Source organism: Arachis stenosperma, chromosome 6 (assembly GCF_014773155.1).
Source record: "Arachis stenosperma cultivar V10309 chromosome 6, arast.V10309.gnm1.PFL2, whole genome shotgun sequence".
NCBI lineage: Eukaryota > Viridiplantae > Streptophyta > Magnoliopsida > Fabales > Fabaceae > Arachis > Arachis stenosperma.
The window spans coordinates 11424077-11436463 of NC_080382.1; the positions used below are offsets into that span (position 1 = coordinate 11424077).

Below are 12387 nucleotides of genomic sequence, written 5' to 3' on the forward strand. Positions count from 1 at the left end.
GCTTCTTTTGAGATAAATATAAGGGTAAATTATTAAAAATATACTCAAATAATTTTGTTATTAATAAAATATATTTAAATTTTATTATTGATAAAAATATATTTAAATAATTTTAAAATATAATAAAATTATTTAATAGTAAATATATATTTTTTAAAATATATTTTAAAAATTAAATTTTGATAAGATTTTTTATAAATATACTTAAAAAAAATGAGATAAAAATAAATTTTTTTAAATATATATTTCTTTATAATTTTTTAAAAGTATTATTCGTTATTGACAAAAAAATTACACAAAAAATATATATTTAACAAAAAATTATCAAATCTTAACCATAAAAATATCTAATTTTTTAATTGTGCATGAAAAAATTGCATTGAAATTCAATTTCAGACATTTTTTAAAAATATATATTTATTGTTAAGTATATTTGTCACATTTTTAAATTATTTAAGAATACTTTTGTTGATAATAAAATTCGAAAATATTTTTGTCAACAACAAAATTATTCAGATGTATTTTCGGTGGTTTATCCTAAAGACAATGATAAAGTGATAAAAATTATAAATAAAATGATGATCAATCTTATTTTATTAATTTATCAAATTTTTTTAATTAGAAAAAAAGGTTTAATTTGATTGAAATTAATTAGATAGATTATGAACAGAAAAGAAAAACAGGTGTGGGAAATAAAATCACATTTCATTTTCAGTGTACTCCAAGTCTCCAATATATAAGATATTTTTTTTTATGAATTTGTATGGTGGATGAAAAAACACATAGGATCCAAAAGTAAGAAAGCCCAATAAAAAGGTTAAGAGTCCAAACGACGTCGCAGCATGAATCTCTTGATATTTAAAGGGATTTCTCATCCCTGCCCCCTGCCTCAGGAAAGTTGGGTGAAACCAGAAACCCTAATTAAGGTGTTCCAATATCTGGCGATGTTTGTATTTTTGGTAAGAAAATTTGGGGGAAAATAAAAATTGAATTGAATGGTAGGAGGAGAAGCTGATGATGAGGGTATTATAGGCATGAGCTGTAGCGATATATTTGCGCACCGTGTTCTCATAGTACACGGGTTGTTGCAGCTATGTTGAATGTGCCATAATGCTAATCTGAGGCTCCTTTCTCTCATTAATCCAAACGGGTTTTGATGTCTAGAACTAATTCACTAACTAACAGTCAATTTGCCAACCTTTTTTCTGAATGATTGTTGATGCCACTCAGCAAATGGATATATATATTTATCATGGAACCGTTTTGAGTTATGACAAGCAACTACTACTTTGAGTCGTGGGTTTGAATGGTAGCTAACCAATGTTCATCTGACTAGTAGTTTAAGCAGCTTTGTTACAATTCGATGTACCGTGTACGAAGAAGGATTTTCTGACTTGAATGTTAAGAGATTTATAGCCACTATATAAGATCCACTACATAAGAAGCTTTGTTAGAACTTCATAGTTTCACTACACCTCTTCCTTCCCTCTAGCTTTTGTAAATACAACCTACTTGGGGTGCTCTGTTTTGTGTTCTAGTGTGTGGAGACTAGAGACATCTAGCCATGGGACCGGGTGGGCCGGGTGGTCCTGGTGGGCCTGGTTTTGGTGGCCTTGGCGGACCTGGAGGCCCTGGATGGGGTCCTGGCCCTGGTTGGGCTCCGGGGCCTGGTGGACCAGGCTGGGGTCCTCCTGGGCCTGGTTTCTTTGGACCCGGTGGATTTTTTGGTGGGTTTGGAGATGGTATATGCAACCTCATTTCTTCATGGTGAGTAGTAAACAAACATTACGTGAAGCCATGATTGCTATATTTTGGGCCCATTAATAATGACAATGCCCATTAATGAATTTCACATATTAGAACCGGCTCTAAATTCTAATAACTTTCAAATGTGGCAATGCAGCTTCTATTGTTTGTGCTGTTGTTGGTTGTTCCAAGGTTGCTTCGGAGGTCCACGTGCATCATTTGGCCCACCCGGCCCAGGAGGTCCACCTGGCTTCTGATGGGCAGGCGTATTGTCCACACTGCTATTGTCTATCCGGAATGAGGATTAATCAAGGCCTGGCTTCACTTTGTTCTCGAGTTGTGATAAGAAGAACTAGATGTAATAATGCAAGGCTATTGTTCTTGTAATATGTCCTCTATCTTTTTGTCATTTTTTTAGCAGAACCATTCATACTGTATTTCTTCTTTTCTGATCAAAGATTTTCAAGTCATGAATTTGATACATCATACATCTAGTAAGTGGTAACTCACACTAGCTTAAATAGAAGGTGATACGACCGTTATACGTCGGTTACGAGTTATAACTCGGCGACACTTTGATAACCGATAAATCCTTTATGCCGAGTTTATGGCATTAATTAACTTTATGATCAGTTACATCGGTTACGCCTTAAAAGGCATGTTAAGGAATATGAACCGTTACGGTATCTTGGATATAAAAAGCAATCAAAAGAATCGGTAAAGGTAGACCTTTCTGACCCTTTACTTCTTTAAAAATAAACTCTTCCAAACTGACTTGAGCGTCGGAGTACTTTTGCAGGTACTTCCCCTCTCTCCTCTTTGGCTCCGCTGGCCGGTAGTGGAACACTACAGTCTAAGGACAAGCTCGGCCTACCATCGCTCGGGGACGAACTATAGTTCGGCGATAACCAGGCAAGAACATTTGGCGCCCACCGTGGGGCCGAAACTTGAAGTCCCTCATTTCAGGCCCTAGTACCTCGACGATGGCTGACGCTCCTCCTCCCACCCCATCGGAGCTCCTCCGTATGGTGACTGAACTTCAACAAGCGAATCAGCGCATGGCCGAGGCTAATGAGCATATGAGAAGCGAGAATCAACGTATGCAACAACAAATCGAGCAGTTAATCAACGCCCGCATTGAGCATGGTAACAATCATGACGCACGAAATAATGACGAGGAACATCGCACACATGTGTCGGAGACACCTCAGGACGAGGAAGGCGGCGGTCCGCACGACAGTGAAAAAAGAGCCGAAACAGATAAAGACGAGCTTGACAATTCCACAGGGCCATTCACGGCAGACATCATGAATTTCCAGTTGCCTAGGCAATTTACTCTACCAACAACATTGACTCCTTATGATGGATTGGGAGACCCAAAGCAACACATCAAGAAGTTCCGATCAATTATGATCGTTAATGGTGCATCTGATCCTATTCTCTGCCGTTGTTTTCCTTCTTTCTTAGATGGTCCTGCACTTGACTGGTTTTGCTCTTTGCCTGCAGATTCTATTTCCCGATTTCAAGAACTGGCAAAGCAATTTGAGGACCATTTTGCAGCATCCGCTATTTACCTACATGACTCGGACTATCTGACAACTGTTAAACAAGGCCCTCAAGAAAGCCTAAAGGACTACATCACCCGTTTCACGAAGATAGCAATGAGGATTCCCGATCTCCATCCTGAAGTCCACCTGCATGCTATTAAGAGTGGGCTCCGTCCAGGGAAATTCCAGGAGGCTATCGCGGTAGCTAAACCAAAAACCCTGGCCGAGTTCCGCGAAAAGGCTAAAGGACAAATCGACATCGAAGAACTCCGTCAAGCTCGGAAAACAGAAAAGTCGGCAGTCACCAAAGACGACGGGAAGCCTCGCGAAAACAGAAAAAGCTTCAAACCAGTACCTCGATATGAGTCATATACGCAGTTCAATACCAAGCGGGACGACATCATCAAGGAGATATTAAATTCTAAGCTGATCAAACCTCCACGGAAAGCCGGGAGTTATCCAGAGCCAAAAAACGTTGATAAATCCAAGTATTATTCATTTCATCAGAAATTCGGTCATACAACCGATGAATGTGTGATCGCTAAAGATCTCCTTGAGCGATTGGCAAGACAGGGGCACCTCGATAAATTCATTGCAGGTCACATGCAAAAGAGATCCACTTCTGCCGCGGATCCGTCCTCGGTAGCAACTCCATCAAAGGACAAAGAGAAAGTTCCTGCCCAACCCAGGGGCATAATCAATTGCATCTCTGGGGGCTATGCCGGAGGAGGATGCACAAGCTCTGCACGTAAACGCACATACAGAGCAATGCTCGCCCTGACGGATACGGCCAATAATTCTCAGCCGACACAAATGCCACCTGAGATAACGTTCTCCCAGACCGATTATCATGCTCAAGACACAAATCTCGATGATCCTGTTGTCATCTCTATTCAGCTGGGCGATTTAATAGTTCGGAAAGTGCTGCTGGATCCAGGCAGCAGTGCTGACGTTTTATTCTTCACTACATTTGAAAAAATGAAATTAAGTACTAACATTTTGCAACCATCTGTAGGGGACTTGGTCGGCTTCTCAGGAGAGCGGGTCCCGGTCATGGGTTCAGTATGGTTACAAACCACATTGGGAGAACAGCCTGCATCTAGAACACAAGACATTCAATATTTGGTGGTCGACACTTTCAGTCCTTACAACCTTATTTTAGGGCGACCCTTCTTAAACAGGTTTGCCGCAATTGTATCTACTGTTCATCTCTGTATCAAGTTTCCCCTGCAGGATAATACCGTGGCCATAGTCCACGGCGACTTACAAGATGCTCGGCACTGTTACAACACTAGCCTAAAACCCATCAAAGGAAATAATGACAGACGTGTAAACTCCATAGGCGCAGAGCAACCGATGCTTACCGAACTAGATCTCCGGGCCGACCTCCAAGATCGCCCTCTACCCAATGAAGAACTGGTTAAGCTCACTCTGACAGATGATCCAACCAAATTTACATTTATCGGCGCATCCATCAAAGGCGATGCGAAAAACAAGCTCATCAACTTCCTACGACAGAACGCCGACCTATTCGCCTGGACATGAGGGGACATGCCAGGAATTAGCCCTTCAGTTATCACACATAAGCTCGCCATCAACCCAGCAGCCCGACCAATAGCACAGAAAAAAAGAAACCTCGGCACAGAAAAGAGATTGGCATCCATGGACGAGGCTAAAAAGCTAATTGATGCAAATTTCATACGAGAAATCAGATTCACAACCTGGCTAGCCAACATTGTAATGGTAAAGAAACATAACGGTAAATGGCGTATGTGTGTTGATTTCACAGACTTAAACAAAGCATGTCCAAAAGACGCATATCCTTTACCTTCAATTGATGCCTTAGTAGATAACTCTTGTGGTTATGGTACATTAAGTTTTATGGATGCGTACTCTGGATACAACCAGATCTTTATGCATCCATCAGATCAAGAAAAAACTGCTTTTATAACTGAATATGGTAACTATTGCTATAATGTCATGCCTTTTGGCTTAAAGAATGCAGGGGCCACATACCAGCGGCTAATGAACAAAGTCTTCAGCCAACAGATCGGCAGAAACCTAGAAGTCTATGTTGATGACATGGTGGCCAAGACAAAGATCGGGGAAAGTCATGTCGACGACCTTACAGAGATATTCGGTCAGATCCGACTTTACAACATGAGACTTAATCCAGAAAAATGTGCTTTTGGTGTTAACGGTGGGAAATTCCTCGGTTTCATTCTGACCAACCGAGGAATCGAGGCCAACCCAGAAAAGTGTCAGGCTATTCTAGATATGAGCAGCCCTACAAACATAAAGGAAGTACAGAGATTAACAGGACGACTAGCAGCACTGTCTAGATTCTTACCTTGTTTAGCATCTAAATCAGCGAATTTTTTTCACTGTCTACGAACACAGCTTTTCAACTGGGATGAAAACTGTGAACTGCATTTCAAAATTTCATTCCTTTCTAAACCACCTGTTTTACAAAAGCCCAAGACGGGAATATTTATTTGTCTATCACTGATATATCAGTTAGTGCTGTCCTTGTTGCAGAACATAATAAGACTCACACCAGTCTATTTGTGAGCAAATCACTCCAGAACGCCGAGCTTCGATATCGAAGTTATTGCTGAATTTACAGGACCCATCCAGAACGAAGAAGGAGATAAATGGGTGCTATTCGTTGATGGAGCATCAAACCCACAAGGAGCCGGTGCAGGAATACTCTTGGAAAACCCCGAAGGAGTGATATTTGAACATTCTCTCCAATTTTCCTTCAAAGCCAGTAACAACCAGGCCGAATACGAAGCCCTCATTGCAGGGCTCAGGTTAGCAATTGAATTGCAAGTCAATAACTTACACGTTTACTGTGATTCCTTATTAGTGGTTCAGCAAGTAAATCAGCATTTTCAAACAAAAGACCCTATTCTGCTAAGATATCTTGAGGTTGTTAATAAACTGATTACTCGTTTTTCGAAAATCGAAATTACCCACATAGAAAGAGATCAAAATCACAGAGCCGATATACTATCTAAATTAGCTACTAGTCAGTCACATAATGCTTCACTTTTGCAGTCAACTTTACAGGAGCCGAGCATAAATATGATCGGCAACATACAACCCGACGATTCTTGGCAAAAGCCATACATTCAATATCTCAAAAATGCAACACTCCCGCTAGAAGTAAAAGACATTAAAAAGTTTAAAAGACAAGCATCATTTTTTATATTGCTGAATGACGAATTATACAGGCGAGGTTATTCTCGACCATTACTAAAATGCTTAAACAGAGCCGAGGCTGAAATTGCCCTAGCCGAAGTACACGAAGGCATCTGTGGAATACATTCAGGCGCCAGGAGTTTAGCACGTAAAATTCTCCGGGCAGGTTTTTACTGGCCGACCATATGGGAAGACAGCCAGAAAAAAGTTCGCACTTGTGAACACTGCCAGAAGCACGCCCCGATACTTAACATTCCAGCCGAAGAATTACACCAGTCAACGGTAAGCTGGCCATTTCATAAATGGGGAATTGATATCCTCGGACCTTTCCCCACGGCACCAAGACAGGTAAAGTTTTTAGTTGTCGCAATCGATTACTTTTCTAAATGGATTGAAGCTCAACCTCTAGCCAGAATTACATCGGCACAAATGATATCATTTGTGTGGCAACATATAATCTGCAGATTTGGTATACCACAACACATTGTGACTGACAATGGTCGGCAGTTCATAGACCATAATTTTCAGACTTTTTTGCAGAATTTGAAAGTGAAACAACATTTCTCCTCAGTAGAACATCCTCAATCAAATGGCTTAGCAGAAGCTGCCAACAAGGTCCTTCTCCAAGCTCTAAGGAAGAAACTCGACAACGCTAAAGGCCTTTGGGCCAAGGTCGTTCCAGAAATATTATGGGGATACAACACTTCGGTGCACTCAACAACAAAGGAAACACCATTTCGTTTGGTGTATGGTTCCGATGCAATGATTCCGGTTGAAGTATCACAAAACTCCTTAAGAACACAACATGAAGCCCATGATGAAGCTCGCCGAGCCGAGCTAGACTTGGTTGAAGAAATCCGAGCAATAGCAACAATTCAGCAGAAAGCACTACAGCAACGAATAGCCCAACGTCATAACAAGACCGTCAGACCGAGGTCATTCTGCCAAGGAGATTTGGTGTTACGCAAAACTGAAACAGCTCGCAAGCCACCTACCCATGGTAAGCTTGCCGCAACATGGGACGGACCTTATCGAGTACGTCAAGTGATCGGCAGAGGTGCCTACCAACTAGAGGAATTAGACGGAACAACACTTCCTAACACCTGGAATGTTACTTCATTAAAGAAATACTACAGCTAACAAGATGCAGCACGCTAGTACTCTTTTTCCTAACTTGAGATTTTTCCTATATGGTTTTGCTCAAGAAGGTTTTAACGAGGCTAGCTTACCTATCTCAATTGTAAAAGGTACTGCACTAAATAAAATTTGTTTCAGCATATCTATTCTATACATCTTATATACATTGTCTCTCGCTACAAACCGACAATATACACATTTACACATCGTCGGCCAAACGATAAGTCGCATAGATAACTCATGCGCAAATTAATCAGACCCTCAGACGGGAACAATCAGGATTAACAAATCCTAAACAGATATATCAGATAACAAAGTTAATCAACATCAAAGCCATAGCGGCTAAAACAACTGTACGTCAGTCACCAAACAAAAAACAAACAAGTTCTTACAGGAATAACATAATTCCACTTCAAGACAAATAACCCAAAATACAGCCTAATAACTTAGCCAGCCAAATTATCGTCACCCTCTTCAGCTTCATCTTCATCATCAACTAACTCGTTATTGCGAACTACCTTACTCGGATCCATGGCAGTAAAGTCATTGCCAGGAAACAAAAACTTAGCCTGAATCACCGCACGTTCAAAACCTTCTGCAAAAGCATCTAAAACATCAGACTGCCGACTAGATTCCATTTGCTTCATTTTCATCGTAACCTCAACAATTTTTTCACCCATAGAGCTCAGCTCACTCTTCTTCTTTTCTAAAGCCTCAGAAACACTTTCATGTTCCTCTTTCTCAACCTTCAATTTTTCTTTTACAGCAGCTAACTCCTTCTCGAGTTCGGCAAGCATACTCTCTTTCATCTCAAGCTGACCTTTTAACTCGGTACTCTCAGATGAACACTGCAACATTTTTCTATGCCTCTTTTCTTGGCTCCGACCAATGCTAGCAAGTCGAAAGCCCAAAACCTGCGTCATTGCAGAACAAATTGCTTCAAAAAAAAAAAAAGAGAGAGTATATATGTTTAAAAACACAAACGAACCTGCATGAATTGGTCTATTCCAAGATCTCCCACCTCATCAATCCGAGTAACATCCGAAGCAGACTGCACAACTTCGTCCGCCACCACATTAAAAGGGAAATTTTTGTCCCACAATGACGAACCATCACCCTCTTCTTCAAACGAGTGAAGCTTCTCTTGCTTCACGATGAAATTTGCCAATTCATCAAGTTCAACCATCTTCTTCCCCTCCTCTAGGTTTTCAGACTTTCTCTTCTTGAAAACGATACCTTTCTTTCTCGGAATCGGTTGATTCACCTCGGCTTCCCCCTCCACTTTCTCCGGATTAGAGGAAGAACCTTCAAAATTTTTTTAACTTAAATCGAGCCCTCATACTCGACGCCGAAACCCCCGGATACCTGCCACCTGAACACAAGAAAATGAAACACTTAGCAATCAGAATGTACCATAGACCATACGATCAATAAATCCTTACCCAAATATTCCAACACCGAAGCCCTACTTTCTTCCCAAGGCAACAAGTTAGAGACGGATATCAAACCGCCCAACTCAACCATTTCCATTAAAAAATTGATAATACACTCATTCCTCGGCGAAATTAATTCAGGGCCCAAAATATGATTAGGATGGCAACACCAGAAAAGAGGAAACTTTTCGCCGAGATTCTCGTCCAAATAGAACGGGAACTCCTTCTCCACAGACCTCACCTTAAAGAACATCTCTTTAAAATCCTTGAAAGAGGATTTGTATAATTTAAAAACAGCGAATCCAGGTGTACTGTTCAAGTTTACCCAGACACCTTTCCAAACAGCTTTTGCTTGAAACATCGAGAAAAAAAGCTCTACCTCAGGTTCAATGCCCAGAAACTCCATTAATACCTCAAAGCATTTTATAAAAGCCCATCCGTTAGGATGAACCTGGGATGGAGCACAGTTCATCTGCTTCAAAATGTTACATTCAAACTTTGAAAATGGTAATTTCACAAACAACTCCTCAAGGATACAACTATACAAATAAAAGCTTTCAAAATCCTTTGCTCTGTGATAAACCCTATCCGTACGGTTACACGGAATCAGTTCGATGTGAAAACCGGGCCTCGTTACTTTTTCTAATGATATCGCTCTAACACTTTCTTCATCAAAAAACAAAGAAGCCCTAATTTTCACATCATCACCAACCCAACCGTACGACCCATCATCTTCTACCTTAGGCAGTATCTTCATTTTCAGATCACCCATTTCACTCATCAGAAGAAAACAAGAAGAAATGAAGAGAAGAGAGAGAACAGAAAATTCTAACCTCTTTTGCTCATAGTTTAAAAAACCGTCTTTAGAAGACAAAGAGACTAAAGCTCTCACACGTAAGTAACTCAACATCACTTCATAGCCATTGATTCAAAAAACGTTTTCATTTCCCAAGTTGTAAATCTTAACCGTCCGTTCAAACCCACTTTCAATGGCATCAAAGTAACTTTGGAACTTGCACCTGCATTGAAAAGACAGGCATCATCATTAACTGTTCAGATAACTTTTACTATGCTATAATAAATGCACACTACTTGATATGTCAGCTTGAACTGGGGGCTCCTTACGCCGAGCTATAACTCGGTCAAATCAAATCTCAAAGCTCAACCTGCCCTATCTACGTCCAGGCTAAGCTTGGGGGCTGTGATACGACCGTTATACGTCGGTTACGAGTTATAACTCGGCGACACCTTGATAACCGATAAATCCTTTATGCCGAGTTTATGGCATTAATTAACTTTATGATCAGTTACATCGGTTACGCCTTAAAAGGCATGTTAAGGAATATGAACCGTTACGGTATCTTGGATATAAAAAGCAATCAAAAGAATCGGTAAAGGTAGACCTTTCTGACCCTTTACTTCTTTAAAAATAAACTCTTCCAAACTGACTTGAGCGTCGGAGTACTTTTGCAGGTACTTCCCCTCTCTCCTCTTTGGCTCCGCTGGCCGGTAGTGGAACACTACAGTCTAAGGACAAGCTCGGCCTACCATCGCTCGGGGACGAACTATAGTTCGGCGATAACCAGGCAAGAACAGAAGGCAAAGTATTTGATGGAGCTCTCTATGAGAATTTCATTGGATGGAGCTCTCTAAAATATTTATGAATTTATCCCATTTCACTTTTCTATATTCATTTACTGGAAACAAAATTTTTAGGAATTTATTAACAACTTTATACTTAATAAGTTAATTAGACTCCAATAATTCAACAAATTCACAAATCACGATCATCCATCTAGTCATCTGAGGCCATTAACAAATATATATTACAGAATTTTTTTATGAATGTGGACACCAATAAGTGATGCTCAATGGAAAAAGCATCAAACACCACAAGTGATGAATAGTTTGAGAAAATACATTTCTTCAAAGAAGCACACTTTGAGCTTTTGCAGCTTTCCCAACTGACGAGGAATAGAGTTATTGAGATTACTAACGTGCGAATCTTCTAAACCCGGAACAAAACCCGAGTTCCAATGGTAAGAACCGAAAACATACATTAGTGTGATAAAGTGCTGAAGTTTGGAGATTGATAAGTTTCAAAATATGGAAAAGAAATGGAACCAGAAATTTCAGTGATTTCGCCGGAGAAATTTTCGGCTGTAGCTCCTCTGTTGTGATTTCGTCGATGACTGCTGCTCCGAATGGAAGGCTGTTGTCCGATGAGAACATAGGACGAGTTTGTTCCTTTTTTTTTTCCTCTTTTTTTTTCCACCATTTCTCAATAAAATTCAATGGAACTAGGTATTGTTTAAATATTATTCTTTATTCAATTTTTAAAAGAGAAAAAAATAAATAATAAATAATTATTTTAATTTTTGAGTTAATCGTTTAAATAATTTTTTAGTTGATGAGTTTTTTTACGTTTTTCTTTTATTTTTTTATTTATTTGTAGTTGTTTTTGCTCCACTTCTTGTATTGAACTCTCTTGTTTAAAAAAAAATTCTTAAAAAAATTTATCAAAAGCTAAATTTTAAAAAACAAGTAATTTATTTTACTCTAGTTGTGTTCTGATTAAAAAACTTATGTCTATTTTTGTTATTCTTCAAGTGAGACTAGTATTAAAATTTTTAATGTTAATAATTTTTTCTGCTTTTCTAGAGATCTCATGATGTTCTAGACTTAATAGTCTTATTTTTCTCATTATTGTTCAACAGATATGATTTTTTTCCCCTTCTTTTTAAAAGAATATCTCAATGTTACATATCTTAATAGGCTAAGTTTTTGAGATTTTTTTTTCTAGGATTTCCTCAGTTCCTCTTTAGAGAAATTTAATTATTTAAAGAATAAAAGAAACAAATATTTCGCAGAGGAGATAATAGAGCATGTATTTGAATATGCAGCCGTTGTCCGTGAGATGAAAATGAAATTAGTGGATGCAGAGATTTATTTTGTGGGGGTTGATTAGAAAAACTAAGGGTTACATTTGTATATAGAAAGAAAAAAAATTTGAAGAGTCAATTGGTCAATTTTATATTTTGACAATTCTATTTAACGGAATTTTTCTTAAAAATTTCATAAAATACTTAGCCTAAATATAGGATGGTAATACTATCCAAATTTGTAGGTATTCATTCTGATCTGTCCCAAGCAAGTTTTTAGTAGAATGAGGTCGGATTTAGGTTCTATTTATCCCTATATATATATATATATATAAAATAATTAGTAAAATTATTGATAATATTATATTATATTTAAAATTTTACTTTAATTTATATTATGCATGTGATAATGGTTATATAAATTTTGAAATTTAATTT

General features: G+C 38.8%; 2 protein-coding genes across 2 annotated transcripts; both read left to right on the forward strand.

Annotated features, from left to right (window-relative positions):
- The first annotated feature begins 903 nt into the window (after nucleotides 1-903).
- On the forward strand, nucleotides 904-2232 carry LOC130936538 (uncharacterized). The gene is made up of 2 exons (XM_057866624.1): nucleotides 904-1767; nucleotides 1904-2232. The coding sequence occupies exons 1-2, from the start codon at nucleotides 1565-1567 to the stop codon at nucleotides 2001-2003; spliced, it is 303 nt and encodes a 100-aa protein (XP_057722607.1). The 5' UTR covers nucleotides 904-1564; the 3' UTR covers nucleotides 2004-2232.
- Nucleotides 2233-2729: 497 nt separating this feature from the next.
- On the forward strand, nucleotides 2730-4838 carry LOC130933652 (uncharacterized). The gene has a single exon (XM_057863276.1). The coding sequence runs from the start codon at nucleotides 2730-2732 to the stop codon at nucleotides 4836-4838; it is 2109 nt and encodes a 702-aa protein (XP_057719259.1).
- Nucleotides 4839-12387: the final 7549 nt, after the last annotated feature.